Genomic DNA, 12,576 nt, shown 5'->3' on the forward strand with positions numbered 1-12,576 from the left:
GCTTCCATGACATTTCTGTTTGTGTACCTTCATACATTGGCCTGTGGGTGCAGTTGATCTTAATTCAGACTCAAACATCGGCTCAAACCTGAGTTGAGATCAGAAATGTACAAGAGTGACATCTATGGGAAGAAAGTGTAATTAACATTTTCCTTTGTGAACCAGGTGATTTTTGGCTGCATTAAATATCTGAGTCAATATTGAAAATATTGTGGGAATAGTGATATTTTCTACTTAATGACAAAATCAGCAATACTTTTGTGAAGAACTAGACAAAAATGCTGTATTGTCACTGTATTCTACACTGTAAAATTATAACTGCAATTCTCCAAACAAAAAAAAAATGCAATAGCAGAAGTCGTGGATTATAACAAATACAAATATTAATTACACTATAATTAGATAGTAATTAATGTGTGTAAGTTTACATAAGTTTAAATCACCACGTGGTGATTACAATAACTATTAGATATTGTGGATAAATTGGCTTAAATACCTGCTCTTGACAATCCAATAAAAGATCCAGTGAACACAGTGTAACTAATACTCTGAGAAGTTTTTGAGAAGAGTCCTTTATACTTGTGGGTATTTTTGACGAGCAGTGTAGTTACTTGTTATTGAGAACACGTTAAGTCATGTTACAGTGATCAAACTAAAAATCGTCTGTGCTCAGTCCAGGTTTCATTATATGACTTCACTTAAAGACATAAAACAAAATAATGTGATACACAAATCCACACGAATATTAAATATAACCCCTAAAAAACTTAGCCTGAAAACAATTAACCTAATCAGAGAACAGCTCGTTAACAAATTATATATAAATATATTGCAGATGAAATTGGCATACCGACAATAATGCACTAAGCAAAAACACAAAATACTTATTTGAAATTAACATGTTAAAGCATTGAATAAACTGTAAGAATAGTACAAGTTACATATTGGATAAACATTAATCAGGGGTAAATCAATTAAGGAGTGAGCTTTATGAAAACAATAACCAAAATCACCACATTCTCTCAGAAGCAATTTACCTGCTTGCTCTCTGCCTGTTGACACGCAGGGAAGCAAGGCCACGCCCACTGACCCCTTTGGGCCCGGTACTTGGTGGATTCGACCAATCAGGTCTTCGGGACGGCGCAGCCATATTTACATCGTTATTGGCACGTGAGGGAAAATCACACAGGAAACAGGAAACACACGGAAATGACTCACAGTCGTCTGTGGTAGACATTAATAATATACCATAAAATGGATGTTCTGGGTTTTGAGTGTGTTTTAATGTTCAGTAAAAAAATAAATGCAGCCCATCAACAGTTCCTCACCAACACTATGAGGATGGAGCACATTACACCTGAGCTTCAATCTCTGGCACTGGTGAACTGACTTCAAAGTCTTACTTCTGGTTTTGGTCTATAAAGCTTTGAATGGTCACAGGCCTAAATACATCCTGGATTTACTTGTAGAATGTGAAACATCCAGACCCCTCAGGTCCTGAAGAAGAGGTTTACTAAGTGGAAGGCTGCAGATGCAGCTGAAACATGTCAGCAAGGTGAAAAAAAAAACTTCCTGCATTTCCGTGTTGTTAAAAAAAAATAAAAAATCGATAATGTAAGTGTTTCAGAGTCAGAAGAAACACGGTGAAGCAGCGTTTAGTTCCTACAAACATTCTGAACAACTGACACATTCACTTCTTTGAAATCAGGCCTTTAAATACTGTTATTTAGGCCTTCCATTAAACAATAGATCTTACATATTGTATTACCTCTGTCTTTATAAAGTTTATATTTTATTCCCATTTGTTTGCTATTCTTGATCACCTTGTTTGAACGTATTTCCTTCATTTCCTTCTAATTATCTTTTGTTTGAATGGTGCCTAATGGCTAAATTTGAGTTGATATCACTTGTAGTCTGCAGGGATGACCTCCTGACCCCAGGATCAAACCTAGAGAGGAAGATAACATAACAGATGTCTTGATTTTAATTATTGAATTATTGTGAGGTTCTTTAAGTTAAGCACCTTTTCAATGACGGAGTGTACAGGTGTAAAATGAACAGTTATCAACAGCAAAGTTTGGAGCGGAAACCCCTCTCTCTTTTCTCTCTCCCTCTCCCTCTGTCCCACGTGCATCTCTGCCGCAGCAGCGGTCACATGACCGCGTCAGCTGGCCTCTTCCTGTTTTCCTGCAGCGGCAGAAAATAGCGGATCTGCTCAGTTTCTCCGGCGGCGAACCGAACGCATCCGGCAGACGTTCAACAATCCGGGCTTGACGAAGGAGAAAGTCGTGTTTAAAAACAGCCATCGGGCGGCTGCTTGTTGTTTCTGGTGCGGGGAGATGAGCACCGGCAGGGCGGGGAGCTGAGAGCAGCGGGTCAACGTACCGCTCATCTTTGTCCTCCGGTTACCCATTTAAACAAAAATAAATACTCGTTAAAGATCGAAGCTGCGCCTCTGTGGAAGAGGAATATTACTCGTGCATTTATTGTCTGTCAGATTAGCGCCAAGTGGTGGCCCGGGTTACCGTGAGCCGCCGTCAAGATGTCAAAGTACACGAGCTTCCCGGAGCCGATGGACGACCACAACCCTTTCCAGGTGGGTGGGATCAGTGTTACCTGCTGCTGTGCCATCAGTAGAGTGTGTATGCATATATGTACGTGTGTGTGTGAGTGTATTCCTGTCTGTGTCTGGGTAACAGCAGGCGTGTTGTCGCTCATGTGATCTGTGTGTGTCTTCAAGGCCTGCCCCCCCACCCCCACCCCCACCCCCACCCCCACCTCAGTCCACTTGTAGGTCGCATCAAAACAGGTGATCTAAAAAAAAAAAAAAATTATAATAATCCATCCCCCAACTGTGACACCAAAAGAGAGAATTCACACTGGATTTCATTTGTGCTTTTCAATGTCGATCACATTCACCCATTCATGCACACGTTCACACACCATTGGAGGCGGCTGCCATTGCAAGGTGCTCTGTCCCTCCATCGGGAACAGTTTGGAGGTTCAGTGTCTTGCTCCAGGACATTTCCACATGTAAGGCATTGAATCGGCAACCTTCCAATCCAGACGACCCACTCTACCGGCCCACATTTTGAATATATTAGTATTAAGAAGTCATAGGATGGATGAGCCCTCGCCTCGCAGCGAGGAGGTTGTGGGTCCGGTTGGTGTTTGCATGTTCTCGCTGTGTGTGCATGGGATTCCTCTTACAGTCCAAAAATATGCATGTGATGTAATGGTGACCTGTCCAGGGTGTATGCTGTTAAGCCAACCCCCAGACCCCCAGATTTTTCCTGCAGCTCTCTGGCGCCCTCAAATGGATGCTTTGAAAAAATAAAAACACACACAGCATAATTGCCCACTCATTGTGGTCGAATGAGGATTAATGTTGCAACACTTGAAGTCATGGCCTGTGTTTTGTCTGCCAGGACCCTGCGGTGACCCAGCACAGCAGCAACACAGGATATGCCACGCTGGACCTGTACAACCCCTTTGATAATACGACAGCGGTGAGCAATACTGGCAACACTCTGACAACATTTTTAAAGAAGCAGGGGAGAAAAGAATGAGATGGCATTATCCTAAAGCAGAGAGTCTTCATCTACAGTCAAGAAATACTTGATATTTAAAAGCAGCATTGCCTTGTGATTTGCCTAATTCGCACTTTTGTCATCGGCTGTTATACTATAAGAGTGTGACAATGTTTTTACAGTCAAAAACAATCAGTACAAAATGGATCAAACAAAAATAAATGAACAAATCAACTTGTTTTTGCAAAAATAGTGAAACAAACCACAGAAAACATGTGGGGGCCAGATAACACTGCCTATTTTACTGTAAACGATTTGTTACTACATCAATATTGTGTGTTTTGTGTATCTACTGCGTACATCCAGAGAGCCAGGTGGGTTAATGTAAAATACATTAATAGACTGGCAGGGTTTTGCAGCGTTCCCACAGTTCTAAGTACGTCCCAGTGAATTGGCTTACGTTGACGTAGATTTCATCGTGTCATCCATCGTCTTTGCCTCGTTCATCCAGGAGGAAACTTCAGCTTGTCCCATAGGTCGCTGGGCGGCGTCAGACACGAGTGGTCTGATATTTCATCCCTTTATCATTTACGCCCTCAAACAAGCATCTAGAGAAAGTCGACATAAATTCCTGGTGGTCAGCCGCTTTGACCCAGGAGACTTCCTCTATTGTGGCCACGATGCATGTAGTGCTGTGGTTGTGGAACTATATTGTACTGCGGTCGTGTTGCAATCGCAGTTCTCTCTTTGTTGCTACAAAAGACGTCAGTTTTAAAAGTTAAAGCGCGTCTTTAAAGTGGCTTAATTAAAACAAAACTGCAGTTGACACACACCAGACTCTCTCTCTGTGTGTACATGAAGCAACTCGCCGTGTTTAACTTTTAGCTGCCGCAGACTCGCTTTATTGGACTGTTAATCGGGCCGAACTACCTTTTAGTTTCACTTCGCTTATTAACTCCGTGTAAATCGCAGAAGGAATCAGACATGTGCACAGCAGCTCTGACCTTAGAAGGCAGGAAAGAAAAAAATGTCCTTTTGATGAAGATCTGTAGATGAAGTTCTGAAACTGTAACCCTCATTAACGTCCTTATGACTCATCAGACTAGTCCAAACCGGATCACACAGTTCCACGCGCAGTTACATACTTGCACTTTAAAGTACATCTCGGCGAAATGTCGCCGATGTTGCCGGGAAACTGCCTTGGCTGTATCATTGGAGTCCTGTTGCTAGTGAACGGACTCAGATCCATGTGCACTTCCTGCGTGCGGAGCCTCATTCGCTCATGCAGAAGCAACAGGAAGTCCCGACCTGCTCGCTATGTTTTGAAGTAAGCGAAGAAGTGATTATGAAGCACAACTCTCTCTCTCTCTCTCTCTCTCTCTCTCTCTCTCTCTCTCTCTCTCTCTCTCTCTCTCTCTCTAAACTGCATTTTCACAACTGGCAATTCTGAAAGCTTTAGAAGTTTTCAGACTTTGTGAGAAACCTGCAGCCGAAGACAAGACCGCAGTTTAAAGATGCTTTTAATGTACGACAAGAGAAGAATATTATTCTATCATGACAAAATGGAAAAGAAGCAATAAAAACATAATAAACATAAAAATTTCACTGAGATGTGATCGCTCAACTCTCATCTCGTGCTTTGTACAATAACAATTCTTTCACTTTCAAAACTTTGACAATTTTTCTTTGAAAAAAAACCCGCGAATGAATACAAAGAAAGTGTTTTGAAGAACTACATTTTTTTTAAAGGTTTTTTGAGGAATTTAATGATTTATCTTGTTAGTTATCTAAACCAATAAAACCCAATTAAGTACTTTCAGTTTTCCTCTCTCCTCATTATGTCTTTCCCCCCTCCCTTCTTTTTTCTTTTTCTCCTATTATTTATTTTCACGTTTCTGTTTTCCTTTTATTCTTGTAACCTTTTACCACTCAGCCCTCGTTGCGTACATGACACATTAAAAGCTTCTTTTTCCATTCTATGTCACTCACTCAATATTGTTCCTGCTCCTATTCTCACTCATCTAATTGACGTCTGTGTTTTGTTTTGGGTTTTTTTCTGTCGCAGCCCCCGCCCCCATATGAAGCCACCTCTCCCTCTGCCCCCTCGGCGCCGGCACAGACGCCCCCCAGCAGGACCACGCCCACCGAGCCTCGGAACTACGGCTCCTATAACTCTCAGGTAGGACTGTGAAGATTCGGGATCTGAACTGTAGCTCCATCGCACGTCCACAGACATGTACATATGCAACGAGTGTCTATTTAAGCAATCGGTCAGTTCAAGCAGCCGAGACACAAACGCCGTTCACTACATTCACATATTTTCAAAGCATCTCTTGCTGTGAGTCTCTTGCATTGCCGGCTCTTTTACATAATCCTCTCTATTATTTACAACCGAAACGCTTTGAAACCTGATGTGCAGTTTTGATGCTTCACGTCCCGGCTGTTTGCCTGTTTTAGACCGTCGTGAGCGCCACAACGGCGGAGCTCCAGAGGAAGCAGGAGGAGCTGGAGAAGAAAGCCCGAGAGCTGGAGAGGAGAGAGCGGGAACTTGAGTCGCACAGCCTCGGACCTGGAGCCTGTAAGACATGAGAGGAGGGGCAGGCAGCACCACTCAAAGGACAATTTTATCTGTGATTTGGAGTCTAGAAACTCACCTGTTCCAACCTTTTGTTATAGTTTTGTGTTTTTAATTACAATTCCTAACAAGAATAAAAATCACATGCAATTCAACAATATCAAAAAATACTTATTTTTTGACTTTTAAAGGGTAAATGTGTCAAACTAAAGGATTACATTAATTCTATTTAGTTTTAGCAGGAGAAACCACTTTTATTGACCCTTTTTATTTTCCAGCCCGGCAGAATAACTGGCCTCCGCTGCCCTCTTTCTGCCCGGTGGGGCCCTGCTTCTACCAGGACATCAGTGTGGAAATAAGCCAGCGCTTCCAGCGAACTGTCACCATCATGTACTACTTCTGGATGTGTGAGTTCCTGTTTTATTTGTTTCTCTTGTCATTTTTGCATCAGCAGTCTACGGTTTAATCAACTTCTTTTAGAGTTCCTTCTGGTGTGACGTTTCTGTGCTGTATGTGATCAGATTAAAGCCCGACTGACCTCGAGAACTTAAAAGCCACCGCTGAAAGGCAGTCGGAGCTGACTCATGCCTGTGTGACTTCCACTGAGCTGTACGGCGCAAGACTTCGACTGTTTGTACAAAGACTCTCACACGTCACTGCTAAAGTGAAGACTTTGGGGCACGAACCAGGGGCATCTAAACAAAGACCTATTCAGCTTGAGGGAAGAGGGGAGGAAAAAATAAAGGTCTTTTTTAGTTCGGTTTTTCTTTTTAAGCAAGAAAAACTCAAGATGTTTCCCCATATCTTGTCACTGGGCACGTGGGAGGAAGTGTGAAGGAAAGAAAGATGTTAAATGTACCATTTTTTGGCTTTTTTAAAATTTAAACTAATAGATATTTGCAATTCCCATATCATTCCAGATAAAAAAAGTCTTATTAAGGCTCATTATTGTATTGATGAAAAACTCAAATTTTCCAATCTTACTTCTCAATCCTCTTTTTTTCTATCTGAATAGCTGCCAGAGATTTGATTATCCCGAAAGCTTCTGTTGATAGACATTTATATAAATTATAAAATATATCCACATAGTTTATGCAAACACAAATACGGACATGAAAATGTCGGCTAATGGGTCCAAATCATCCTATGAATACAATAAATGTACTACTAGAACTATTGTATAACGTTGATTTTTGTGGAGTTCGGATAGATTTACTAGACCATCGATTTAATATTTGTAGATATGCACACTTATGAATCAGATCATTTTCTATACCATTCAGTGTTGCGGGTCTCAGGTGATAATATAAGAGGCTAAACCCTGGACGGGTCACCAGTTCATCACAGGGCAGATAATTAATCCCACACAGAGACAGATTAGATTCACTAATTCACATGTTTTTGGACTGTGGGAGGAAATTTTGAGTCCCCAGGAGGAAGAACATGCACACACAGCGAGAATATACAAACTACCCACAGAAAGGCTGCCAACCAGAGGGAGAGCAATTTAAACTCCACCATGCAGCACTTCGACCGTACATATATATATATATAAATATAAGCATTTGTATTTACTTGATTAGAATTTCTAGATCAATGCTAAAATACAGGAATGATTATCAAATGATGAGAGACTTTCTTATTGAGGACACACAGTACGAATTTGATAACAAAATCACAACAACAGATCCGTGTGAGATAAAGCATTAAAAATAGGATAAACTGACTTTGTTTTTTTAATATGAAACATAAAAATGAGTTTAACGTCCACTTGAGCCGCAGTCGGGGACAACAAAAGCATCCAGCCATGAACCGTACTCGCAGTATATAAAAACCAGCGTGATATAATCTTTTAGATGAGTTTGGAGTCAGAGCTCACTGAACCTTAAACTACATTTGTTTTCATTCTTTCTTCTTTTTTTGTCTGTATCTGTTTTTATTTTGCCTTCAGTCGGCACTTGTACGCTTCTCTTCAACCTGGTCTCGTCCCTGGCCATGTTCTGTATGGACCCCTCTGGCGGTGTTGGCCTGGGCCTCGCCATCCTCTGGGCTCTCCTCTTCGCGCCCTGCTCCTTTGTCTGCTGGTATCGACCAGTGTACAAAGCCTTCAGGTGGGAAGCTTTAGTATTTCATTATTCGCCTTTTAAACTTCCTTCCGTGCGGTCAAGAAATTAAACCAAGTCGTACTCCGTAATAATATTTTTCCTCCTTCCAGGAGTGACAGCTCCTTCAACTTCTTCGCCTTCTTCTTCATTTTCTTTGCCCAAGTGGTTGTCTACGTCATCATGACCATCGGCATCCCCGGGTGGGGGTTCAGGTACGAATAGAAAACGGATCATCGCCGTGTCAGGCATTGTCAATTTCAACCGCGATAAGTTACAAAGAGAAAAGTGAGTTGTTAATGCAACCTGCACTGTTTGTGGGACCCGAGCTTAAAGAGCGTCTGGATGTAAAATCTTGCCACGTCTCCAGTGAAAGTTCTTGTGGCTCGCGGCATTTTACTTTTCTGAAATATTTTGTCTGTAAAAGACTCAAGTTATATCAACAAGTGCTGGTGAACATCTATAGGCCTAATCTTCATGGACTCTCAAGGTCAAGGTCCCATGTACTTGTTGACCCACCAAATAGTTAATAAGAAAACATCCCGTCAGATCTTGTCCCCGGGAATTGCTGCTCTGTTCGAAGCGTCTCACTAATTCGTGAGACAGACACGCCTCATTAGACTGTAGTTGTCATATATGTGATTTCCACTTCATTTTCGGTCCGGATGTGACAACAGGTGAAGGTGCAAATGCCATCAGAACAACTATTTCCTCTGCTAATACCTGATTTTGTTAACAAAGTCCAGTCCGCGCTGACTGGAGCTCAGTGTGGAAAGAATGAAGATAATGAACATGTAATAAATACCTGGTGAAAATATAATTGGCTTGGATTTCCTCCTTCGTGTCGCGCTCACTGAAATATGAGTAAATTAAAACTTTCAACCTTTGTTGAAGGAGATGTCTACACGTCCAAAACTTTAAATTTAGTACAAAGATGCACAAAGATGTGAAAGTACTAAAAAATTAGGCTCTTTTCCCTTTTCTGTCTGTATTTCATTCTTCTGTCTTTTCATTTTTACCCCTCAGTGGCTGGATTGTGAGCCTGGCTGCACTGAAGACCAGTGTCGCCGTTGGTGTGATCATGATGATAAATTCCATCCTCTTTACTGCCCAAACTGCCATGGGAGTCGTCATGCTGAAGAAGGTGAATACGAGTGTTTATGTGTCGACTGCAGTCACAGGTAGTAACTCAAATTAGGGCCGTATTCTTGACAAAGTGTGCCTGCTGTTCTGCCTGTACGGGCTAATTGGCAAGACACCTTGTGTTGTGCCATTAAATAAAACAGAACGACCTCCGGGCATTGATACTTTGGTTTGTGATCTCGCTCATCATCAAGCACAAATGTTGTGCGCCAGCACAAAATATTTCAATATGTTACAAGAACAACGTATATACCGGGATTCCAGTGTCGATACTGGATTTTAGTCAACCCCTAAAACACTCGTAGCATTAATTTGAACCATAAGAAGCTGAGATTTGGTGTTGCACTGTGGCTGAACTGACCACATTTCAACATTGGTATTTTTATATATTTGAAGAGGTGATGGATTAAACAAATTGTTGGCAAGACAGGACAAAATTCATGTAGAGGTAGATTCATCCAGAGGTATGTAGAGTGTGCAAAAGAGGTGAAAAGGGAGCCATAGTGAATTTATTGGACAAAGCATGTTGGAAATGAAGAAGAAGCCCTCAGAGAAAGATCCGTGTAATGTAGTGAAACAGAAGATGGAGGTGGTTGGTTGGTTGGGGACAGGGTGAGTGGAGGCTGATTGGCAGCCAGAAAACAAACACAAGAATAAGACAGCTTAATATATATATAATCTGTACCCAGGTGCACTAGATTTTTAAATCCAGTCAAGAAATTTGGAATTTTTTAGTATAAACCGTTCATCTGAATGATTTTGCAAGGGTTGACAATTGATGCAGTGTGTCATGTTCACTCTGGGGGGAAAAAAAGCCAAAGCAAAGCTGTCAAACTATATTTACTCCATTTAAAAAAAAACAAAAAAAACATCAGTGCTGTTTAAGTCCAGGTGCTCCAGCCACTGTGAGGCAGTCGGTAGATAACAAACAGCCTGTAGAAGAGCCACCATATCGAGTTGTGCGTATCGTTTTCACCCTCACAATGTGCATAATATGATGATGAATTGCTGCCCGTATCGCGTGTCACTGTACTCCGTTTCTTCCCTGCTCCAGATCCACGGGCTGTACAGGCAAACTGATGCCAGCTTTCAGAAGGCCCAGGCCGAGTTCGCCACCGGAGTCATGTCCAATCAGGCCGTACGCCAGGCTGCTGCCAACGCTGCCCAGGGGGCCTTCACTGCCCCTCGATAGAGAGGGACAAACAATGCTGGGAGGGTAAGACGTGGAGGAGGAGGAGGGGGTGGAGGAAGAGTCCCTTTCAGCTTGATAGGGGATCAGTTTGCTATTTATTTCCCTGCCAGCGATCTGAATTCGATGAGAGGGGAGCCAAGTCTTTATAATTACCCCCTCCCCCCCCGCCCGGCCAAGTTTAACCTGCAGGCATGTGCATGAGACTGAGGGGACGTGGTCTGATTTCTGAAGGTGTACAGGACAAGTTCGCTATATTGCCAAACTGAGTCAGCGAATCGTAAGTGTTGATTCAAAAATCCAAACAAGATGCTGAAGCTGGATGAAATTTGACGCAGTGTGAAGTGTCTGTGAACACACGTTTGTTTTGGGGGGGGGGGGGTTTTGTATGAAAAGACGAGCTGTGTGCCAAGTGAGAGAGAGAAGTTCCCAGATGGCTCCCGTGTTGAAAAGATGTGGGTATTGATTATTAATGTGGAGCCACGTTAGAAACGGTCAAAGAAGTGGAGCTGAACACTGAAATTGCCATCATTACATCTGATCTGTAGCCAAGTGCGTTTAAAATTTAACCAGCACTACTTTTTTGTTTTGTTGCTTGAGTGTAAACTAACAAGTTGAGGTTTTATTTTTATTTTATTTTTTTTGTGTGTGATCATTTCAGATGAGAATGCCTACTTACTGTATTGCCAAACCTGTCATTCTGTAAAGTGTTGTTTTGGTTCATGTATTCGTCACTGTTCTGTTGTTGCTGCTCGTGGTTATTCTGAATATTACACGTCACTGACTTGCTTTTAATAAAGATTGTCATGCTTTCACAGCTCACTGTTATTATGGCCTTTGTTATTCCATAAAGTTAATCATGTTTGCATGGAGAAAAGGATTTTCAAAGAATGTGTTTACTGAATATTGCTTCCTTTTACCAAACGATAAGTAACTGATAACTGAGTTCCATTTTTTTTTCTCCATTTAAATAGAAAAGAAAGGCAAAAGAAGAGATTAAGATTAAATTTTTTTTATCTGGCTCTGCCTTCTTAAATTTCCATTTATCATTCATGGGCATGTTGACTTTAGAGGTATTTCATACTGCAGTCTAACTTTAAAGAATGTTTTCTGCATATAATCATCTCCGCTAAATTGCAGAAGAGCTCAAGTCTCTTATTCCGTGTAAATCATGTAATATGTCTACTGTTGTGATTGCTTATAACAAATTTATATAGGGCAAGTTTGCTATATTTTCAAACTGATACAGCAACTGGATTCAACTTTTTTATTATGCACATAGGTACAGTTTTGGTTTTCTCCATGCATTCATGAGCAATCCTTCCATTTTCTATAGTTTAGTACAGATTGGGGTCTCGGGGATCTGCAGTTGATCCCAGCTGACTATGGGTGAAAAGAAGCTCAGCCTGAGCTTGAAATGGGCTCATAAAATACAAAACAATAAAAAACCACCCTCGCTTTTGAGTGATAAAATCAAACTAATGTACTTGACTACAGTACAGTGACACTTTTCAACACAGACCTCCCATCACCAAGATGTGATGGGAGCTAAATGACTGTATGCTTAATGCTTTTAATGTATTGTTTCAGCACTTTTACTCCACTCCCTAATAACATAGCCACTCCATCGTCACCATCCTCCGCTATATTCATGCTGCAATCCAGTACACCACCCTGTGCCTCAAGTTCTGAGGATTTGGACACGAATAAAGCTGCTTCTTATCCATATTGGACATTAGATAAATGAAAATGTGTGAAATGTTAATGTCAACGTCGCTTTAAGTCCATAAAAATATAGTTCTGATGTGAGTGAAAGAAAATGTTGTGGGTTTTTTCCGTTACATCATCCATTTTAAATCAGATTTAGTTTCTAATTAAATCATTTTCACCGTTTATTCTTTCACCTTATACCACCTTTACGAGTTTTCGTTCTTCATCCTTTTAATCTACTTTTGATTATCAGTTTTTGAACTGCAATGAGCTTGTAGAATTACATGATCCTTTCAAGCTTTCTTCTTCTCCCTGGCGACACCCAGC

At 41.3% G+C, this 12,576-nt stretch overlaps 1 protein-coding gene across 1 annotated transcript; it reads left to right on the forward strand.

Annotated features, from left to right (window-relative positions):
- Positions 1–2,163: 2,163 nt before the first annotated feature.
- Positions 2,164–11,359, forward strand: scamp3 (secretory carrier membrane protein 3). Its single transcript, XM_080484245.1, has 9 exons — positions 2,164–2,596; positions 3,429–3,509; positions 5,596–5,709; positions 5,988–6,108; positions 6,384–6,512; positions 8,057–8,216; positions 8,321–8,422; positions 9,234–9,351; positions 10,405–11,359. Exons 1-9 carry the CDS (start codon positions 2,543–2,545, stop codon positions 10,540–10,542), a joined length of 1,017 nt encoding a protein of 338 aa, XP_080340371.1. The 5' UTR covers positions 2,164–2,542; the 3' UTR covers positions 10,543–11,359.
- Positions 11,360–12,576: the final 1,217 nt, after the last annotated feature.

Source organism: Lipophrys pholis (assembly GCF_963383615.2).
Source record: "Lipophrys pholis genome assembly, chromosome: 17".
Taxonomy (NCBI): Eukaryota; Metazoa; Chordata; class Actinopteri; order Blenniiformes; family Blenniidae; genus Lipophrys; species Lipophrys pholis.

What these genes read in the sequence shown, in the direction of transcription:
- scamp3 (XM_080484245.1), top strand. Translation starts at nt 2,543, where the DNA reads ATGTCAAAGTACACGAGCTTCCCGGAGCCGATGGACGACCACAACCCT. An exon ending in CAGCCTCGGACCTGGAGCCT is followed by an intron (nt 6,109 to 6,383) that starts GTAAGACATGAG and finishes TTTATTTTCCAG; the next exon opens with CCCGGCAGAATAACTGGCCT. An exon ending in CATGTACTACTTCTGGATGT is followed by an intron (nt 6,513 to 8,056) that starts GTGAGTTCCTGT and finishes TTTTGCCTTCAG; the next exon opens with TCGGCACTTGTACGCTTCTC.